Below are 23,038 nucleotides of genomic sequence, written 5' to 3'. Positions count from 1 at the left end.
AATAAAATCTTTAAAAAAGAAAAAAAAGTTCATCTGGAAAAATAATTACCTTGTCAACAAACAAGCATCTGCTCAAGGAAAGTCTGAAGAGAGTCTTTGGAAGCCACCTCAGTCCCGAGAAAGCAAATGATAGCTACAACTGCGTATCAATAACCAATTCTTGGGGCCAGCCCTGTGGCCGAGTGGTTAAGTTCGTGTGCTCCGCTTCAGTGGCCTGGGGTTTGCCAGTTGCGATCCTGGGCGCAGAACTACGCACTGCTCATCAAGCCATGCTGTGGCAGCGTCCCAAGTTGGGGAACTAGAAGGAGCTACAACTAGGATATACAACTATGTACTGGGGCTTTAGGGAGAGAAAGAAAGAAAAAAAAAAGATTGGCAACAGATGTTAGCTCAGGGCCAATCTTCCTCACAAAAAAAAAGAAGAGAGAGAGAAGAATTAAAAACAAATAAGCAATTCTGTCCCTATTGGCTGTGGTTTTTGCCAGATTAAAATGATCTCTCTTTTTCTGGATTCCTGGAAGTCAGCTCAGCACTACAAATGTAGAACTGTGGCACTGAGCTGTTTCCATACCCTCTCTTCCTCTCTAGTGCTCCTTCTGGTCTCTGCTCCATGTCCCACACACAGAAGAAACTAATGACCAGGGAGTGCCAGAGGCAACAGCTGAGATGAGGATGAGGATTTAAAGCAACACTCAGGAAACAATGTGACATTCTCAGCACTGAGTCCTGATACCCACCTATAGTTCACTCATCCAGCGCATCAAGGGAAGACAAGGTTAGATTCGCCCATTCCTTCAGATGAAGCACCAAGAGTATGGAGAAACACAGGCAGATGGGATTAACAGCCACCAACTCCTGTGCTTGTAACAGCTCTCAGTGTCACAACAGAAAAGGGTCAGTGCCGAGGAAGTGTGAATGACATCACTGTTGTGCTCTCCGGCCCCTTGCCTCACATTTACTAAGCTTGCCTCTTCCTCACAGTCTGCAGAGTTTACAAATACATGCTCACTCCAGGGCTGATCTGCTCCACAGAGTCACCCCGCCGGGAGAGAAGGCCAGGTGCGGGAGAGAGACCTAGATGTGGGTGGTTCTTTCAGGGCAGACCCAGCAGTGCCATCCCATTGAAAAGGCCATCAAGAAAGTGGTGGACGGCCAAGTTCATGCACAGAAAACCTGAGGCACATGCAGGCATTTTCCAATTTTCTTCATTTAGCAAGATGACCCTGGTAAACAGATTCCCAGGTCTGTACTTAATTCATTGCAAAGTAGCAATTTTCACCATGGTGTTAATGATATTTTGAATTTATGTGTATACAAAGAATGTCTTCATCCTGTGAGTCTCAAATATTTTCCCCTCAACTTCACCTCAGTATTTTCAGATTCTTTCTCTTCTCTGCTTTGTGGCAAAATTTTAACCCCATTTTTATGGCTAGGAATACTTGACAAAGAGAAAAAGACTTTACCTGGAGTCACACGGTGAATCAGAAGAAGCTATGGAACTCATAATCAGGGATTATCACTACTCCTTGCTTCATCCCCTACCTTCACGCCACAGCTGATCACTAGATATAAAAAGGGTATTGGATTTCCAGAGCAAAACTTTGCTTGAATTATTGGGAAGAGCAGCTCAAAGAAATGGGACAGTCAGTTCTGATTCAGGGCAGTACGTACAATGGTTAGGAGAGTACACACTGGAGTCAGGAAGACCTAGATTGACATCCCAGCTCTACCAATGACTAGCTGTGCAACTTTCAGCAAATAACTTATCCCTGCTCATTCTTGGCTTTCTGCATCTGTAGAGTGGGGCTGTAAGGCTTACCCCATAAGGTTGTTAAGATTAAATAATTCATGTATAGTCCTTAGATTAATGCCTGACAAGAGTAAGCCCTCAAATATTATCCATTTATAGTTATTATCTACTGAGGAAGTAGAAGCAGGTAGGAAACATTCCGGTCAATTGAGCATTGGCAACAAAGAGGACCGGTGTGAAAGGATGAAAGGAGTACACAATTTAGAGTCAGAAGACCTGACTCAGGCCTTCCAGAAGGTTTCCTCACTGCTAAAATAGGGGTAAATCTTACCTTATTCTCTCTTGGGGTTGTTGTGAGGAATAGGATCCATAATGTAAAGTACCTTGTAAATGGAAAGCATCATGTAAACGTTAGAAGTTACGTTATTGATTACCAAGGGCTCACTGATCTGGTGCCCAAGTCAAACATAAAAAGAGAACACCTGGAGACCTATGCTTAAGGCGTGCAGGCCCCCAGGTCCCCAAGAAGAGCAGTCAGAATTAGTACTTCCTCTAACACAGGGTAGACTTAAGCTGCAATCAACCTGGAGATCCAACAGACATCACAACCTTCCTCAAAGCATTAGGCCTTTGAGTCCTACTATGGGCTAAAGCATTCTTAGGACAGTCCCCTGATTATCTTGCCAGATGCTATCCACAGCTCAACAAAAACCCTTTGTTACGGTGTTAAGTGGAAAAGCAAGGCACACAGTGTTATTGAAGTTGTGGAGTGTAAGTTAAGCAGAAAATATTCGGAAATTATAGATTGCTCCTTAACAGGTAATATTAAAATATCTTAAGATTAAAAAAAAAAGCAAGCGCCAGAACAATGTATAGTATCTTACCACTTGTGTAAAATAAAATGCACACACATGTTCTTGAATAAGCATAAAAAAAAAATCTCTGTGGGGCCAGCCCTGTGGCCGAGTGGTTAAGTTTGCTTGCTCCGCTTCGGTGGCCCAGGGTTTTGCTGTTTCGGATCCTGGGCACGGACATGGCACCGCTCAGTCAGGCCACTCTGAGGCGGCATCCCACATGCCACAACTAGAAGGACCCACAACTAAAATATACAACTATGCACTGGGGGGATTTGGGGAGAAAAAGCAAAAAAAAAAAAAGATTGGCAACAGTTATTAGCTCAGGTGCTAATCTGAAGGAAAAAAAAACAACTCTGGAAGGACATATATGACTAATCACATTGATTGATTATGGGAAGGTAACTGGGTACCTGGTGAACAGAGGTAGAAGGGAGAATTTTCAATGTACAGTATATCCATTTGTCCTTTCATTTGTTTGGTTTTTACTATTTACTAATTTACTTTAATTTCACCCATTTTTCCACTACTGCCTCTTTTCTGTTTCAGGACCCAATCCAAGATACCACATTGCATTTAGTCTTTTTGAATTCCAAACCGTGGAAATTATTATGTATTCAAACAAACAAACCTTTTGGCTCTTGGTTACCACACCATAGACTGGACTTTGCCTCCTCCTGGCTGGCCTTCCCAGTGGCATCCACAGATGTGTATGACAGCCCCCACTGCCAGCTATTCTCTGTCTAGCCCTGCTATGCCCACAGGGGAGAGTCCAGTCTTCCTTCTTCTCTGTTATTTCTGCAAGCCCTTATCACCATGCCTTGTATTAGACCCAGCCAATATAAGTAGTAGCTTTCAGCATCTGGACACTGTCCCCAAGCTCCAACTAGACAGAGGTTTGATTTAGTAAAAGCAGGTATTGCTTAAAATATTCCTGGTCCCCTGAAAGCTTTTCCCAGTGGTGTTCCCTGAAGATGGCATTCTTTCCCATTTCTTTTTCTGATCTGCCCAGCAGAACTGTTAGGAAAGGGGTCATGAGAGTAAGAAAGAATCAGTGCCAAGACCCCCTGGACACGCCACCCAGGTCTCAGCAGAAATTTGGCTGGAACTGTAATCAGAAACCGAAATTTCCACTAACTTCTAGGATTTCAGGAAATCAGCTCCCTTTCTGATCTAGTTGTGTGATTAAAATTAGCTGGGGGCCCACAGTGTTCTAGAAAAGCCCCTACAAAGACTGAATGTATCATCTGCACACTCCCCCTTACTAGGACAACCTCCAGGCTGTGATTACTGGAGGCAGATTAAGAAGATGGCAAAAAAAAAAAAAAAAAAACAACTGAAACAACTTTGACTAGATCCTGTTCTTATCTAATCATTCCAGATACCTCAACATAATATCCAAAAAAGGAGGCCGGGAGCTCTGGACTTCAAAGAGGTCATGAAATAGGGAGTATAACATCACGGTTAAAACAGAGGGTCTGGAGTCAGATAGACTACTTGGGTTTGAATCCCAGGTCTGCAACTTTCTACCTAGGTGATTTTGGGAAAGACATTTAACATCTCTGAGTATCAGTTTCTCCATCTTTAAAAAGAGGATAATGATAGTTATCAATCTCATTAGGTTGTTGTAAAGATTATGTGAGAAAAATGCGACTTGAAACATTCCTGACATATAGTAAATGCTTAATAAATGTTAGCTATTATTCATATGATTTCTCCACAGAGCAAATCTCACAATCTAGAGGGTAGAAAAAAAAACAAAAAGAACCCCCAAAATAACAAAAAAAAACCACCCCAAACTCCAATACATTCATCATATAGTTCTAAGGTTGTGTTCAAAGGAGGGTATCTATCAGGTGTCACACAAATAAAGGAGGGACTCTCCTTCTATATCAAAGAGGTGGCCTTGTCTGTTCCTCAAGGCTTAAATTTGCCTAGGTAGGTACCCTACACTTTTAAATGCAAATTCTACTTCCTTCTGCAAATGTTTCCTTTTCACCCCATGACCTACACATGAAAAGCAATCAAAGAATATCTAAGATCTTTTACTTTGCAAGGGCTGAGCCCCTGCTAAATGCTAATACCTCTCATTGAGCTACTGTGGATAATGTGCTGGCATCTGATGGAAGGGAGAACCCTGGACATTCATATACCCTTTGGGTTGCCTTTGATGATATCAATAAGTTAGCAGGGGCAAAGTTAAGACTGTGTATATGACATAATTTGCTCATTTTGAGAACCTTGAAAATGGGCAAATGGCTAGTAATTACCCCTAAAAGTAGCCGCTTCCCCTTCTCCACCAAACGTATATCTTTTATTACCTAGAAATACCAACAAGGTCATGTCACATAGAACTGAAATTAACTGAGAAGAATTGACCTTTGAATAATTTACAGACCAGGGAATCACTGTTGTGGTGGATGATCCATCCTCCACAAATTACGGGCATGGTTTTCTCCAGGACATTTTTGCAACTATAGCAATTTAAGAGTGCGATGTAAGGATATAAAGTCTAAAGAAATGCAACTCAGATATTTCAACTTACACTTGAATTTCAACACCAAGAACACAGCAAATCCTGAAACTAATGAGATTCCGGGAGTAAAAGGAGTGCTGAAATTTTTAGTGAGACTAGGCTGCCCTCTGCTGGACACTAGGGAAGTCAGAAACAGTGACAGTGGGGAGTAAAACAAAACCAAAACCAAAAAAAAACATGGCAACAACTTCAAACTTTGGTGCTATTTTTTAGACTATCTCTAGCAAGCACAGACTGTGGGAACACAATTATAGAAAAAGGCCCAAGGAAAGGAGAAAGGGCTAAGTTAAAAAAAAAAATCGTAACATTCTTTTTATAAATGTAGCATGGTAAAATCAGACTCCTTGTCTACATAACGTTCCACAAATATTTCACTGGCAAGAAAAAAATGGGAACATATTATAGGAAATACCAGGAAGGCTTGGAGACATATCATTAATAGGGAGACAAGAAAGAAGCGAGACTAATTCCTAAGTGATAAACATGGTGTTTTCTTGTTGGTTGAGTGAACACATTGCAGGTCATTTCTCTCAAAATGAGATTAACCTTTGCTCTCATGTCCAAGGGGGTTACCAGCAGCTCCAGAGCAGCTCTGCAGAAGACCAGTGGCAGAATGACTAAGGGAAAGTCTCTGCTGTACTTGTCTCAAAGAAACAGAGCTAAGTACAGAAAATCTACAAAGTAGGCCGCCCCAGTGTATCCTGAGCAGGAGGGCTTAATACCCACACACATGGTTTTTTCATTCTCTTACTCTCGACAGCCACAGGTCCTCCTCTGAGCAGGCCAAGCAGTGCCAATCAACAGGGTTTGGGGGCTGGCCCCGTGGCCGAGTGGTTAAGTTCACGCACTCCGCTTTGGTGGCCCAGGGTTTCACCAGTTTAGATCCTGGGCACAGACATGGCACCGCTCATTAGGCCATGATGAGGCGGCGTCCCACATAGCACAACCAGAGGCACTCACAACTAGAATCTACAACTATGTACTGGGGGGCTTTGGAGAGAAGAAGAAAAAAAAAAAAGAAGGCAGGCAACAGTTGTTAGCTCAGGTGCCAATCTTAAAAAAAAAAAAAAAATAGGGGCCGCCCCGTGGCCAAGCGGTTAAGGTCGTGTGCTCCGCTTGGGTGGCCCAGGTTTTCGCCAGTTCGAACCCTGGACGCAGACATGGCACTGCTCGTCAAGCCACGCTGAGGTGGCATCCCACATGCCACAACTGGAAGGACCCACAACTAAAAATGCACAGCTACGTACCGAAGGGCTTTGGGGAGAAAAAGGAAAAATAAAATCTTAAAAAAAATAAAAAATAGGGTTGGAACTTAAAGGCCAGGTGGTCTTCCTGAAGGTTGGATCTGCCTGCACAAACTCTCTCCTCCCACCTCATAAATAAATTAAATAAATGGCACTTGAACGGGTCTGAAGTTGCCAAAATTAGTCACCCCTTGTTCTTAGATGTGTCGTCATTCAAACGTACTGAGATGAGAGGATCAAAGGGAAGAGAAGTGCAGTAAATTATTAACTTCCATTAGCATACTTCAGGGCCATATTAGTTAATTGTTTCCCAGAAAGTGGGACCCAGAGAGAATAGGAGATACGGCAGGTAAGGTTTGATAGGCCGGAAAAAGCAGAGAAAATGTTCTGGGGAGGGGACAAGGCCTCGATGGAGGCCTAGGTGGCCAGGGGTTGTAACTGGAAAGGACACCAACCACTGTGCCTGGTTATCTTTGATATTTGGTATGACTGTTTGCCTTCCAGTCTCTGAGATCAATTGCAGCAGACATTAGAAAAATCACCTATAGAGTTTTTTAAAAATAATGATGCCTAGGCCCATCTCAGGCCACTAACTGAGAACTCCTGGGGGGGTCAAGCAGATAGTGGCAATTCTTTGAAGTGTCCTCAAGTGCCTCTTGTGCAGCTCTGGTTGAGAACCACTGCTCTGTATGTCACATCTTCTCCAGCATTCAGTACAGTGCTGCTGAAGCAGCAAGCCAACAGACCAAAAGGCACACCCTTCTCATTTGGCAGCTTGGGAGCTGAGAGCTAAAAAGGCAAATTACAAGCCAATGGCACCGGGTGCCAAATACTGGTTCTGCAGGCAAATGAAGGTCAAGGAGAACCCTCGAAGGCAGGTAAAGGCTGGAATCCATGGTTGTAGGTCTGCGGAAAATCCTTGTCAGAGAAGTTTGTTTGAACTCACACAATCGTTGGGCTGTTAGGCTCACCAGGAGTCACCTGGTTTATACTTTTATCTCCAGGCAAGTAAAGACAGGAACAAGCAGGCCAGAAGCAAAAACAAACAGAAAACCCTATCACCTTGAAAGATTTTGTGAACGTATCCTAAGATTCACTTACACTTTTTAAAAATAAGCTCATACTCAAGTAAAATGCTATTTCACCCAATTCTCAACTTAATCACAAGCTATTTATTCTAAGAAGCTACAACAGGAGTTCCCAGTCTGTCTGTGTTACTACAATTCTGTAACCTCATATCCTTTATCTGAATTTCCCTCATTTCATTGATCAAATCTTCTGGTTATAATTTGTGTCCATGTCAGGTCTATGCTGCACTCCACAGCTGAAGAGAGCCAAAAAAGCTTTCAGTTTTAAAGAATCATTCGCTACTTGATATTACTGAATTTGAATGTGTCACCACAAAGTCATCCTGCAGTTAGACTTCCTTTTCCCAGCAGGGCATGTAGCTGGTAGGAAAGGAGCACCTCCTCACACCTGGAGGCGAGGCTTCCTGCCCCAAACTCATTCAGGTTTCCTGGGCTAAGTCTGACCCTCCAAAATCAAGTAATAATAGAAATATTCAAAAGAGGTACCCAATCTCTCTTTTTAGAAGGTACTCTGAGGAATCTGTGAAAACCTGTGTACTTCAGGAGAATTCCTAAAATATACACGATATTGAGCCTCATTCACATCTTCCAAATTGCCCTGTGAGTACTATAGGACTTAGGACTTGCTGTATTTTCTGTGGTCTAAAAATCTGCTAAATTGAAAGCAACAGGTGTATATTAGTTGCAGGTTTCTTTTTACTTTCTTCATTGTCAATAAACACATAAATGTTCAGGGAACTGTGTGGAGCACTGAGAATACATAGAAGTGTGACATGGTCCTTGCCTCTAGATGTGCCAACAATGCCCTTGAGAGAGAGGTGTACAAGGGTTACGTGTTAAGATTCTATGCCATTAGTAAAGACATTAGGTACTCAAGAGGGTTCAGGAAAGGAAGCAATTGCAGGGGTATGATGTCTAAATAGTCTTCATAGAGGAAAGGGAGACTCACGCTGGCCCTCAAAGTAAGAGTAAAAGAGAGAAGGAAGACCTTCTAGACAGGAGAAAAGAAATTCATTAAGGCTGTGGACTTCTCCTCCTGGAATTATATTAATAAACCATCCTTCTCTAAAATAACTTGGGAGAAACAAATCAAACTAAGTTTCATGGGCCTTTTGGGTCCCATAGGAAGAAAACTGATAATGGATGGTTTAAAACCACATGGCTACCAGAGCTACTGGCTATAAGGTGGAAGGCATAGGAGTATTGTTAGGAATTCATTCACAAAAAAGTTCTACTGCTCCTGACAACCCCTGACAAATGGAGAAATTACCTAAATGTTAGACATTACTAGATCCACATTTCTATGAATATTAAGACTCTCACAGTCCAGAGATTCTTAATCGAAAAACCCAAGATGGACTCAGAAACTCTCTCTTAGGCACAACTTTGACACATTGAGTAAGTCCTACTGCGCTTAGTTTTTCCACAAGTAAAATAAAACTAACCCTCACTGGGTTTCCCAAAGACTTCTTCCTTGAGTTTTCAGAATAAACATTCTGGGCTATTTGGCCTATCAAAGGCAGGTCTATACGCTGAAGGGTGGGAGGAGGGGAGATGGAAAGAGTTGAGCTCCTTCAGTTTCCAATCTCCACCAAAGATCTAAAAGCTGAAAGCAAAAGAGAAAATATCACCTTAAGAAAAGGAAAATCAGACTGCCAAGATTTATTAAACTTTTTCTTTCACAGAAAATACAAGTATGTAATGTAAACACTGACACATGAAATAAAGTACAAGGATCAGGAAGACAAATGAACTGGGCAATACTCTTGCTTCCATACTGTACTGCTTCCTGATTTCATCTGCAGCATGAATCACACGGTTATATATATTGGAAAAATTAAAGGCAACTTTCATTTAGATTTACCAAAACACTAGAGAGCCTCTGAAACCCAACAATGCCATACAGAAGTCTGATCTTTCTGTTGCAAAAAAATTAAAGCTAAGCACATGTCCATTTATCTATTTACCCAAGGTATTTAACATAGCAGCGCAAGAATGAATTAACACATGAACTTCAACATGCCTGTGGAGGCAAAGATTAAATTGTGCCTCTTTTCTCTCTTCAGAGAAAATAAAATTAACCAAATTAAAAGCAGAGCTGCCGGATACTGGGCAGAAGACAGCATAATCACAATGAATTCTAATTGCAATAAATCCCATGAAATGCAAAACACAATAAAGGACTGCCATGGGTGCTTTGCCCAAATGGTCACTCCAGATCTAATGCTGCAGAATCACATGGGGTTTTGAAGGTTCTTTTCCACAACTCCAAACTAGGAAAAATGACCCAAATTAACGGTTGGGATCAAGAACCACCTTGATTTAAAACAAAGAGTCTGTTTCTAATCTTGACTTCAGTAATAAAGAGTATGGGCTTCAATTTTCTGTGATTATCCCAAGAGATTAAAACCACTGGTCTTCTTTCTTATCAGATGACACCTACTGGGTAACAGGTAAACTTTGATAATAGATGCCTACTACACAGTCTGCTTCAATAATGGGACTCAGTGTCATAAGATCTGGGGTTCAGATAAGGTTGCTTAAGATCTAGAGATCAGAGGGCCCTGGAATTGCCAAGTACACCCACACCCTCACTCAGCTCCATCATCAAAGGTTATTACAAATACTCAACAATCTAGGGAGAAATAAGTACCTCAGATACTTTATCCTTTCAGTGAGCAGAGCAGTCAGCTCACGAGGAACACTGATTCTCTGGAGGAGAAATGCTACTCTGACCAGGTGTTTTGAAAACTCTTTTTCCCAGGCAAAGCTAATCTCCCTGTATTGCTGAGATGGAGATTTTTAAATGTCCTTAAACAGTATCACATGAAAAACACCTTCACAACAAAAACAATTCACTTTCATATCCTTCATCTATAGCATTTGGCACAGTGTTCTGCAATTTATTGTGCTCTCACTAAAAATATACATAGAACAGAAAAAAACAAAATCACGTTTTAAAAGGGATAGGAACTGATATTCCTAAGGAATCCCTGGATCAATTGTGACCTGTTTTGTGCTATATTACAGTAAGCTCTTGCTCAGAAGGATTTTTTTTAACATGCAAGATGATAAAATAGATCAGCACTGTACCACTTTGATTAGAAAAAAAGCCACTCATCATGGACCTCCATTACTGGACTCTCTTATTGACCTCTGCAGAAAGTAGAAGACCTCACCCACTGTAGGAGACAATACACTATTACTGCAGGTGTGGCAAGATATTTCACTGAAAATTCTCTGTCCTGTAGTGAGACCACATGTGCCAATATTTGCCCTGGAAAACAGTAATCAAGTATTGAGAATTACATGCCACAAATCTTTAATGCAGCAAATGGGACCCCAGTCTATAATCACTCTAGTTATCATTCTATACTGTCTAGATTTATTGCCTCTCCAGTGCCTCAACCCCATCCCAGATACTCCCTTACAGGGGATCCTAAAGAGGAGACTTTTTATATGGGAACTTGCCATTTCTTCCCTTATCACTTGTTTTCTCCTCTCTTGGGATCAGTTCCTATTGAAAAGCCCTTCTCTTTGAAAAATGAAAGATGGAAACTCTGAAAAATAGATTCATCCTATTTGCAGATCCTAGACACAATTACCCTTAGGGAAATAAGGCACCTATAATGTGACCCCAGATTGACTACAGAAATGGAACTGATATGGGATCCTGTGTGGCTGCAAAGGAGCATGATCTCCAAACATAAGCACTACTTTCCTGCCACAGGCTGGCTGTATCACGGAGCACTGCTGTGATGGTCTGACCAACAGGCAGACCAGAGGCTCCAAAGAACTGAAAGAAATACAGATAAAATTCTTCCTTAAAATAGAAAGTTACATTATCAATCAGGTCTCTGGCCAACCTCATCATTCTTTCAAGTAGTGTTTCCATAGTCAAGTGAGGAAGTATGGAAGAGCAATAGATGAGATTAGGCAACCTAGGTCCTAGTCCTAGCACTACTACTGGCTGTGTGACCTTGGGCAAGTCACTTTACCTCCCCTTATAGTCTCAGTTTCTTCATCTGTAAAATGGGGACAAAAGCACTTGCCTTGTCCACCTCACGTTGTGACTGTAAAGATCAAATGAAATAATGTGAAAGAGCTTTGTAAACTATGAAATACTGTATGTAAAGGTAAAGTAATAGTATATACTTATTACACTTTAATTAGGTCCTTATTATTGCCTACTTGACTAGCCGTGCCCCATGCAGGATGTGCTTTGCAATAAATAGAACTCAAAAACAGGCGCTATAAATATACACTTATCTTTTTCACAAGGGTTGTTAAAAAGGGGAAATTCTTAATTTCTTCAGAAATGGCCTCAGAATAAATTAATTAAAAATGTGATGTCATCTAAATCTATCAATTGATAGAATTAGTTTTCTCCAAATATATCCTGTACAGTTATAGTCTGGTCTGTTGATACCTTTATACAGGGAAGTCTTGAATTCAAGAAATATTGCATGCTAAAACTTAAAAAAACCAAACAAACATACAGTTAGAGTTTGTTGTAAAGGAATAAAATGAAAATAAGAGGCATCCTACGTAACGAAATTAGGTCACAGTTCCTCAAATGGTTGCCTTTTTCCTGAGATAGCTCTAGGACAGGGTCCTAGTCCTGTGAAGTGCGGTAGAAAAGCTTAGTCTTGCTGGAGGTGAAAAGGACATATAGGATGGCAACTAGGCTGTGCTCATTTTCAGCATTAGGATTTGAACAAGAAGGTCTGCTAGGAGCTGCCAAACAGCTTTGGTGGAGAAGCCCATATGGCCCAAGAGAGGCTTGTAGTTCTTGGATGCCAGGCCAGAGTGTGGAGAACAGCTTAACACAGCCATCCAGTTTGGGGATTTTCAATTCTTCCTGTAAGCTGGTTCTGCTCTTCTCCGGTCTAGTAAATAATTGAACAGAAGAAAAACAATGAGATGTGGAATAATATATCTACCTAGACTTTAGGGCCTTTTTCTGCCTAGTTGCAAAAAGCTTACATGCAGAACAGAGACACAGGCAAGAAGTGAACAAGACTGACTTTGACTAGCCCAAAGCACCCAGATTCCAGTATTCATGTCAGACGGCCTTTATTACAAATGTTACAGGCAAGACTTGGAGGGAGTCCTGTTAACAGGATGGTTGTCCTTTGGGCCCACAGGCGTGTTGCTAACCTCCACTTTTCTTCCTGATTTGCTTTGCTTTCCGGGGCTTGAGGATGGAGTAGTTTGCATATACTGTATACTGATCTGACAGGAAGGGGACATAGAATGCCCGCAACAGCTTTGAAGATCTGAAAAACAAGGTTAAAAAAAAGACAGAATTTTATTATTTAAGAGAATTTACTAATGGTATTGAAAATGATTAAAGGAAATAAACTTAGCACTATGGTGAGGATAGCCAGCCCTGGTGGTCTAGTGGTTAAGATTTGGTGCTTTCTGCCGCAGCCTGGGTTTGTTTCCCAGTCAGGGAACCACACCACTGGCCTGTTGGCTACCATACTATGGCAGCTGCGTGTTGCTGTGATGCTGAAAGCTATGCCACCAGGATTTCAAATACCTGACACACATGGTGGACAGGTTTCAGTGGAGCTTCCAGAATAAGATGGACTAGGAAGAAGGACCTGGCCACCCACTTCTGAAAAACTGGCCATGAAAATTCTATGAATAGCAGCAGAGCACTGTCTGACATAGCGCTGGAAGACATGAGAATGGCGTAAAAAGACCGGGCAGGGTGTCAGCTATGTTGTACACAGGGTCACTAGGAGTTGGAATTGATTCAACAGCACTAACAACAAATGGTGAGGATTATATTTTATATAAGTAGCACAGAAAAGTCTGTTATTTAACTATTAGATCACGATAGAAGAACTAATCAAAATCAAGTACCTTGTTATCCACACCAAAAAGATAGTCTCCATAATAAGCCACAGTATATCCTTCAAAATAGCTCTAGGTTTTCACTTTGCATTAGAATATGTCAGAGAAAAGTTCCAGGTCAATAAAGGACTGCTATTACTGAAACAAATTCTTAACACCCAAATGGCTTCTGCATCTAAGAAATTGTAGAGATGCCAAGGGCTCAAAAGACCCTGACACCAACTCTAAGTTTTCCTAGAGAGGTAAAGAAAACTATGTCCTGGGCTTCCTATGCACAGTGTTCCGGCAATTCTTGAGTCAAAGAGAGAGTCTATACACAAGCTCATGTCGTGACATGTCCCTGGTAGGTTATAATACATCTGCTTCTTACTAAAATATAGGAACAGCTGAAAAATCTGAATTTCTCACATTTCTGAAGAATGTAAAAGATACCACATTTACTGAACACAGTATCAGACAGGCACTGGGAAAAGTGTTTACACTTTTAAAGATAATATTTAATCCATCCAATAACCCCATGAGGGAAGTGATATTATTATCCCTATTTTATAGATGGGAAACTGAGGCTTACATCAACTAAGTAACTTGCTTAGGGTCACACAATAAGCGATAAGAGTCCTTATTCAAATCCAGATTTGATTCTAGATTCTGCATTCTTAACCACTATGGTTTATCATGCATTCTAGGAACAGGCTAACAGGATTCATCGCTTCCTAGAAAAAGTGGCAAATTCTATATGAAGTATTACTTTTTGACTGTGACTTCAGTCTAAAAATCAAAAGTTGGCCCAGTTACTGCCACCCTAAATGAGGCAGCTGAAGGGTGTTCCATTGCCAGTCCTTTTCCAGACTCTAAACTTGTAAATGTCATGTCAACGTGGCATTTGTACTGGCAGCCTACCTCTGGGTTTGGCAGACTCCTGCAATGCCTGCACACAATGATATCGTGCTTGGCATACACACCTCTTAGAGATTCTTCCCAACTGGGGTGCTGGCATGCTCTGTGCTCAACAGAGATGCACTTCACTTCAACAGCTAACAGCTCAAGGGCTTTGATAGAGAAAAGAGGCTTAGAAGACAGACACGAGATAAAGTAGGGCTCCTGCAAACAAAATGAACAGGAGGAGGAAGCATCTACCTCAAGTCAAAAAGTTAATTTATTCTTTCTGTCTATGCTGCAGAAATAAGGGGAAGGTCAGAACAGAAAGCAGTAAACAGCAGGAAACTCGTGTGCTTAAGTGTAGTAAAGAAAGGCTAAAACTAATTAAGCATCATTTCCATTCCAGTTGACTCCACAATAAAAGCTTCATTAATATAGTCAGTATATATTTCCTGTCAATTCAGTCCTTGGTAAAACATTAGGTCCACTGGGGCCAATTTTAGCTCTTTACTTTCTTTTTGGAACAATTCCTTACTATTTGGGAAGGTTATTATTTCATAATTTTATTATTTCTAGAGTCTTCCAAAGAACAAAGAAGAATTATACTTATTTTGAAAAACAGAGGGGCGGGCCCTGTGGCCGAATGCTTAAGGTCGCTCTTTGGCGAACTTTAGCCTCTGCTTCTGGGGCCCAGGGTTTCACCAGTTTGGATCCTGGGCGCAGACCTAGCACTGCTCATCAAGCCATGCTGAGGTGGCATCTCACACAGAAGAACTAGAAGGACCTACAACTAGAATATACAACTATGTACTGGGGGGATTTGGGGAGAAGAAGAAGAAGAAAAAAAGATTGGCAACAGACGTTAGTTCAGGGCCAATCTTAAAAAAAAAAAAAAAAGGAATAAAACTCATTCTATCTTGTAATTACCATATGATTGCAACTTTTTATAAATTTAACCTCTACTATAGGATCTCAGTGGTCTTATTTTTTTCTATATCTTGGATTATTTACAACTATGCTTTTTTTAAAAAAAGACTAAAATAATAAGAAAAAGGAAGAATGATAAAATCACCAAAAACGACAATGCAAAAGTGAAATAACTAATCACTATTGCATTATCCTTTAATTTTCTTACTGCATTATTCAAAGGACTGCATCATCTTTCAATAATGTAAAAAACTTGAGACATTATCTTTGTAGTCTGCTTTTAGCTTTCATTGAACATGGTGAGAATTCAGAATTTTTAAATTTCCTGCCCAAAACAGCAAAAAGAAGAAAATTGACAGAGCAAGACATTTCACGATTATTAGACAAATCAGAAGATAAATGCAAAGAGACAAACAGCAGCACTCAAGACTCTAATGATGATGTTGAAATTGATCACATAAGCAAAATTTCAGACTATGAGTCTTCAGATAACAATATACTAGATGAATTTTCTCAAACTCAAGAATTGATCAGCGACCAAAATATCTCTAAGAACAAAAAGGAAATAAGGTATTCTCAGTCAGTCAGTCATTCAACAAGAGGGACTTCATCATGCAATATTTGTGCAGTAAGAACCTAGACCATCCTGTTAGGCTAAAAGGGCATATGACCATATTCTTTCATCTTTTATGATGTCTGTGTTCCAAACTTTATTTGATATATTTCATAAGTGGATAAATGCTAAAGGCAGATTAGTATACAAAGGTGCCTAGAAGGATATAGATCATGAAGAAATAAAAAAATTCAGTGGATGGATTATTTTAATTGGTGTTTATAAATCTAAAAAGAAAATGTTTGAATTCTGGAACAAAGAAGATAGCTGAACTCTCTTCAACAAAATTATGAGCCATTAAAGGTTTCAAAAAATTCTTCAGGTTTTGCATTTTGATGATGTAAGTCCAAGAAGAACCAGAAGTAATAAACTAGAACCTATTAGAGATACACCTGAAGTCTGGAATCAGTATTTTCAAGATGGATATATTCCAGGTTCATGCATGACAGCTGACGAGCAGTCAGTTGCATTCAGAGGTGTCCATTTCAGATGTGTGTGTGTATGTGTGTGTGTGTATATACATATATATGTATGTATATTCAAAACCAGGAGAGTATGGAATACTTAGAGTTGTTACATCTAAATTATGATTAAAATTTCAAATAAAGCTGTTTTTTTACTATCCCTTTATTATTATTTTTATAAGTTATTTATAAAATAACTAAAAAATATAAAAAACAAAAAGGGTCTATTGAGTTGAGACAGTAAACGGTGATGACTATTTTTCCTGTTATGCTGACAGATCATGCCAAGGAGGTCTAAAAGAGCATTTCAGAAAACTATCGTGGGCCTTAACACGGGACATATCATCACCAAAAATACTGACTGCCCTGAAATGGAAGAAGGGCCACTACACATTATTTTTTAATGCAAAAGGCAAGTTGAAACAAAGGTAAAAAGATAAAGAAAACTGGGACAAAATATTTGCAATATATATCACAGAGGATTAGTATCTAGAATATTTAAAGTGTTCCTACAATCAATAAGATGACAGACAAGTCAATAGGAAAAATGAAAAAGGATATGAACAGAGAAAAGAAATGTAAATGGCCAATAAACATATGAAATAATGTTTAATGTTACTAATAATCAGTGAAATGTAAATCTAGATATAATTTTTCAATAATCAGGTTTGCAAAAGTTAAAAAGTCTGACAGTATCAAACACTGGTGAGGAGTTAGAAAACAGATACTGCCAGTGAAAGTGGAAACCTGCACAGCCACTTGGAAAGCCAACTGTACAGTATCAATTAAACCAAAATTATGCAGTCCCTATGATAGAGCAGAGGCTTTTTATCTTGTACTTTTACACTATATTGCTGCTTTATTTTTTTACAACCTACTTTCCATTTGTTATAAGAGAAAATTTCAAACATACACAAAAGTAGGAAAAATATAACTTGTAATAATTTTGAAAAACCAGTAGAAAAATTTTTAAATAAAGGAAATCTCAAATCCTTAAAACAAACAAAAAAACCTATGTGCTTATTACATGTAGGGCTTTGTGTGCTGGCCCTGAAGACACAAAAGCCTCTGTCTCAAAGAGCTAATAACCTAGTTAGGAGAAACAGAATATGAATGATACTTAACCGTAACTTAGCAGATACTAAACAGCTGATACAGAAGTGCAAAATGATAACACATTCAGAAGAGAGAACGAATGCTGAAGGTTGCACAGATGTGGAAGAAGCATTTACTATATGTTACAGGCATACCTCGTTTTATTGCACTTCACTTTACTGCACTTTGCAGATTTTGTGTTTTTCATACACTGAAAATTTGTGGCAACCCTGAATCCAGCAAGTCTGTCAGTGTCATTTTTCCAAAAGCATTTGCTCACTTTCTGTCTCTGTGTCATATTTTGGTAATTCTCGCAATATTTTAAACTTTTCCTTATTATTATATTTGTTATAATGATCTGTGCTTAGTGATCTATGATGTTACTATTGTAATTATTTGGGGGTGCCACGAACCACATCCATATAAGATGGCAAACTTAATAAATGTCATGCGTGTTCTGACTGCTCCACTGAGCAGCCGTTCCCCCATCTCTCTCCTTCTCCTCAGGCCTCCCTATTCCCTGAAACACAACAACATTGAAATTAGGCCAATTAATCATCCTACAATGGCCTCTAAGCATTCAAGTGGAAGGAAGAGTCGTGCGTCTCTCACTTTAAATCAAAAGCTAGAAATAATTAAGGTTAGTGAGGAAGGCATGTCAAAAGCCAACACAGGCTGAAAGCTAGGGCTGTTGTGACAAATAGTTAGCCAAGTTGTGAATGCAAAGGAAAAGTCCTTGAAGGAAATTAAAAGTGCTACTCCAGTGAACATATGAATGATAAAAAAATGAAACAACTTCATTGCTGCTATGGAGAAAGCTTTAGTGGTCTGGATAGAAGATCAAACCAGCCATAACATTCCCTTAAGGCAAAGCCTAATCCCCAACAAGGCCCTAACACTCTTCAATTCTGTGAAAGCTGAGAGAGGTGAGGAAGCTGCAGAAGAAAAATATGAAGCTAGGAGAGGTTGGGTCACGAGGTTTAAGGAAGAAGCCATCTCTATAACACAAGAGTGCAAGGTGAAGCAGTAAATGCTGATGTAGAAGCTGCAACAAGTTACCAGAAGATCTAGCTAAGATAATTAATGAAGATGGCTACACTAAACAATAGATTATCAATGTAGATCAAACAGCCTTTATTGGAAGAAGATGCTATCTAGGACTTTCATGGCTAGAGAGGAGAAGTCAATGCCTGGCTTCAAAGCTTCAAAGGACAGACTGACTCTCTTGTTAGGGGCTAATAAAGATGGTGACTTTAAATTGAAGCCAATGCTTACCTACCATTCTGAAAATCCTAGGGCCCTTAAGAATTATGGTAAATCTACTCTGCCTGTGCTCTGTAAATGGCACAACAAAGCCTGGATCAGAGCATATCTGTTTACAACACAGTTTACTGAAAATTTTAAGCCCACTGTTGAGATCTACTGCCTAGGAAAAAAAATCCTTTCAAAATATTACTGCTCATTGATGATGCACCTGGTCACCCAAGAGCTCTGATGGAGATGTATAATGAGATGAATGTTGTTTTTGTGCCTGTGAACACAACATCCATTCTGCAGCCTATGGATCAAGGGGTAATTTCAACTTTCAAGTCTTTTTATTTAAGAAATACATTTCGTAAGGGCTGGCCCCGTTGCCGAGTGGTTAAGTTCACGCGCTCCGCTGCAGGCGGCCCAGTGTTTCGTTGGTTCGAATCCTGGGCGCGGACATGGCACTGCTCATCAAACCACGCTGAGGCAGCATCCCACATGCCACAACTAGAAGGATCCACAACGAAGAATAAACAACTATGTACCGGAGGGACTTTGGGGAGAAAAAGGAAAAAATAAAATCTTTAAAAAAAAGAAAAAAAAAAAAAGAAATACATTTCGTAAGGCTATAGCTGCCATAGATAGTGATTCCTCTGATGGATCTGGACAAAATAAAATGAAAACCTTCTGGAAAGGATTCACCATTCTAGATGCCATTAAGAACATTCATAATTCATGGGGAGAAGTCAAAATACTGACATTAATAGGAGTTTGGAAGAAGCTGATTCCAGCCCTCATGGATGACTTTGAGGGGTTCACGATTTCAGTGCAGGAAGTAACTGCAGATGTAGTAGAAACAAGAGAACTAGAATTAGAAGTGGAGCTTGAAGATATGACCAAATTCCTGCAATCTAATGATAAAACTTTAATAGATGAGGAGTTGCTTCTTATGGATGAGCAAAGAAAGTGGTTTCTTGAGATAGAAATCTACTCCTGGTGAAGATGCTGTAAGATTGTTGAAACGACAACAAAGGATTTAGAATATTACGCAAACTTAGTTGACAAAGCAGTGGCAGGATTTGAGAGGACTGACTCCAATTGTGAAAGAAGTCCTACTATGAGTAAAATCCTATGAAACAATACTGCATACTACAGAGAAATCATTCGTGAAAGGAAAAGTCAATCTGTGTGGCAAACTTCATTGTTGTCTTATTTTAAGAAAACTACCACAGCCACCCCAACCTTCAGCAACCACCACCTTGATCAGTCAGAAGCCATCAATGTCAAGGCAAGACACTCCACCAGCAAAGAGATTACAACTCACTGAAAGCTCAGGTAATGGTTAGCATTTTTTTTTTTTTTTTAAGATTTTATTTTTTCCTTTTTCTCCCCAAAGCCCCCCGGTACATAGTTGTATATTCTTCGTTGTGGGTCCTTCTAGTTGTGGCATGTGAGATGCTGCCTCAGCGTGGTCTGATGAGTAGTGCCATGTCCGCGCCCAGGATTCGAACCGACGAAACACTGGGCCGCCTGCAGCGGAGCGCGCAAACTTAACCACTTGGCCACGGGGCCAGCCCCAACGGTTAGCATTTTTTTAGCATTAAAGTACTTTTTTTTTTGGAGGAAGATTAGTCCTGAGCCAACATCTGCTGACAATCCTCCTCTTTTTGCTGAGGAAGACTGACCCTGAGCTAACACCCATGCCCATCTTCCTCTACTTTATATGTGGGACGCCTACCACAGCATGGCCCGCCAAGCGGTGCCATGTCTGCACCAGGGATCCCAACTGGTGAACCCCAGACCGCCGAAATGAAATGTGCAAACCCGACCGCTGTACCACTGGGCTGGCCCCTAAAGTACTTTTTAATTAAGACGTGTACATTGTTTTCTTAAACATAATGCTATTGCACCTAATAGGCTACAGTATAGTGTAACCATAACTTTTATATGCACTGCAAAACCAAACAATCTGTGTGACTCACTTTATTGGGATATTCACTTTATTGCATTTGTCTGGAACCGAACCCGCAGTATCTCCAACGTATGCCTGTATTTTATTTTATCCATCCAACATTCCAAGGCACACTAAGCATGATAAGCAACTTGCCCATCTATAACCAAATCCATGGACATCTTACGTTAAATGTTCTGTCCACTCAGAAGCAACTAGAGAATGGCTTGAATAAAACCCAAGTCTTATTCATGGCCTACAAAGCCCTAGGAGATCTAGCCCGTGCTTACTTGTCCCAGCTCACCTTGTGCCATTTTCCTCTTTGCCCATGTTACACTCCCACCACACCATCCTCTTTTCAGTTCCTCAAAATTACAAGTTCTTTCCTCCCTAGGGCCTTTGCATATGCTTTCCCCTCACTGTCTGGAACTCTTCCATCCTGTTTTTCTCATGACTAAGTCCATCTTATTTTTCTACTCCTCATCTTAAAAGTCATCTTTGAAAGGTCTTCCAACTATCCTAAGAAATGCTAGGTTTCCATTTCTATCACTTAATCTCTCTCAGTGTACCCTGTGTGTTTCTTCACTACACTCTTCACAATTTGTAATTTTATATTTATTTGTTGGTTAACTTATTTATTGTCGGTCCCTCGCACTCCCACTCCCAGATTTCTGGGGACTAAATACAAGGAAAAACTAGGAAAAATCTATAATCAGAGCTTAGTACTGGAAAAATCCTTATTAGAAGATGAACCTCCTTTTCTCCTGCAGATACCACTTGTGATCTTTATCATCATTATCTATCTTTAACATCTAAAGACACTAATTTCTTCTAGAAGATGAAGTGAGAAAACAGTCAATATAAACAACTCTGAGCTGGGATGGGAAGATGTGTCATTTTTTCAAAACCAAAAGAACAAGTTGCTTGAATTCTTCATTTCTAACAGTATAGTAACTGTTCTAGATTAATTTCTTTACCATCAATAGCTTTAATATGTTAAGCATGACTGGGCCTTTTAAATTGTTATATTACATTGTTGCTGGAAAAAGAGAAATTAAATTCGTTATTTGCCTTTGTGAAAGAAAAGAGCAGTTGAGCATTGGAATAACGTGTGCGTACGCATTCATACACATGGAAACAAAGACAAGACTGAATCACAAATTAGAATAAAACGAATGCCTATCAAAACTCGTACAACAATGTCTGTAATAATGTGAAATGCCAAAGTATTGCCCTAGGGAAGCACAGGCAGCATAATTTAGGAAGAAGCAAAATGTGTGCCTCTATCATGGAAACTGAAATACTTCCCCTCCTAGTGAGAAAGTCACTGGAGCAATTCAAGGATGAAACAGACATGGACAAAGCAATCGCCCGAATAGAATAACTAGCTGACGGTTGAGCATGTTTTCTAATTCAATTACCAGCTCTATTTATCAGGGCCAGGGAGCATTCTGCTGTGGAGATTTAAATCTGCTCTTGCTGACGTCAATGGAAGACTGGCTGCCAGTCCCTGATGTCGCCAGTTCAATAGGCACAAATGGAAATGCTGGGTCAATTTTTCATTTTAAAAAGAAAACACTCTAGTACTCAGGTTTTCTCTTTTATTTTTATCTATCCATCCATCCAAACATTAATATCTCTGTGAACCTGTAGTATAAGCCCACTGACAGTTCTCTTTTTCCACCCAGTTCTCTTTTTGTCTCTGTTCCTGTCTCTCTCTCGCACTTAGTTCACATTTCAGTGACAAACTTTCTACAATCCTCAGCACAGAACTGGCCTTTCACAGTAATCCTCAGCTCTGAGGACACTTAATCTTAGCCATAGTCAACCTATAGTCCCATGTCAAGCAATTTAAGAACTGCTCAAAAAGCTGGTATGCAGCAAAAATGTGACTATTCTTTACCAGGAAATGGGGTGAGGGACATTACTTTAACAGTCAGTAAGTAATGAAGAGGTGACATTTATCTCTTTTTCAAAAAGGAGAAATGGACACAGGAGTTACATGCTCTGTGTCACACTCCACTAGAATACTATACTGTCACTAGAAGACAGAACTTTGTCTAATTGCTGTGTCTCCAGCTTTTAGAACAGTGCCACAGAAAGTGCTCAATACCTATTCTGTGAATGAATGAATGAATATACTCTGACTCTTAAATCAGAGCATCTAGTTTACCTCTCTTGCTTCTGGCAATATTCATCTTCTACAAGGAAAAAGAAACATCAAAAATAACATGAAGCTCTTCTTTCTCTTCTCTTTCCAAACAATTCAGTCCTAAAGCCAGCAGGTGGGGCAGAGTAAAGTAGGAGTCTACGGTGAGGGGCAGGGAATGGGGAAGGCTGTTGCCACCCACGGGATGTTAAAGCACAAGTGAGATGCGGAAGGCATCCATGTTAGCAAAGAAAATATTGATGCAAAAGGTCAAGTAACCTCTCCAGGTTTCAGTTTCACAAAATTTGCTGAATCATCATTACCCATGTGACCAGAACGACACTTTACTGTCAGTAGGCATGTCCAATAGACCCT

General features: G+C 40.1%; 1 protein-coding gene across 6 annotated transcripts in view; it reads right to left on the bottom strand.

Moving 5' to 3' along the window:
- Positions 1 to 9,120: 9,120 nt before the first annotated feature.
- Positions 9,121 to 23,038, bottom strand: part of ALG9 (ALG9 alpha-1,2-mannosyltransferase) — an 89,791-nt gene continuing 75,873 nt past the window's right edge. For 3 of the 6 annotated variants that reach the window (XM_070490307.1, XM_014855429.3, XM_044751780.2), the window contains exons 15-16: positions 12,633 to 12,751; positions 9,121 to 12,361 (exon numbers count right to left, since the gene is read on the bottom strand). In XM_070490307.1, the coding sequence (XP_070346408.1) occupies positions 12,324 to 12,361; positions 12,633 to 12,751 (157 nt within the window). In that variant the 3' untranslated portion in view covers positions 9,121 to 12,323. Of the gene's footprint in view, positions 12,362 to 12,531; positions 12,752 to 23,038 lie in introns of those variants that run through there. The other 3 variants (XR_011495692.1, XM_070490306.1, XR_011495693.1) reach the window with 2 other exon arrangements.

The sequence above is a fragment of the Equus asinus genome, chromosome 20, assembly GCF_041296235.1.
Source record: "Equus asinus isolate D_3611 breed Donkey chromosome 20, EquAss-T2T_v2, whole genome shotgun sequence".
In the NCBI taxonomy this organism is placed as follows: domain Eukaryota; kingdom Metazoa; phylum Chordata; class Mammalia; order Perissodactyla; family Equidae; genus Equus; species Equus asinus.
This window is presented reverse-complemented; position numbering and strand designations above follow the sequence as displayed.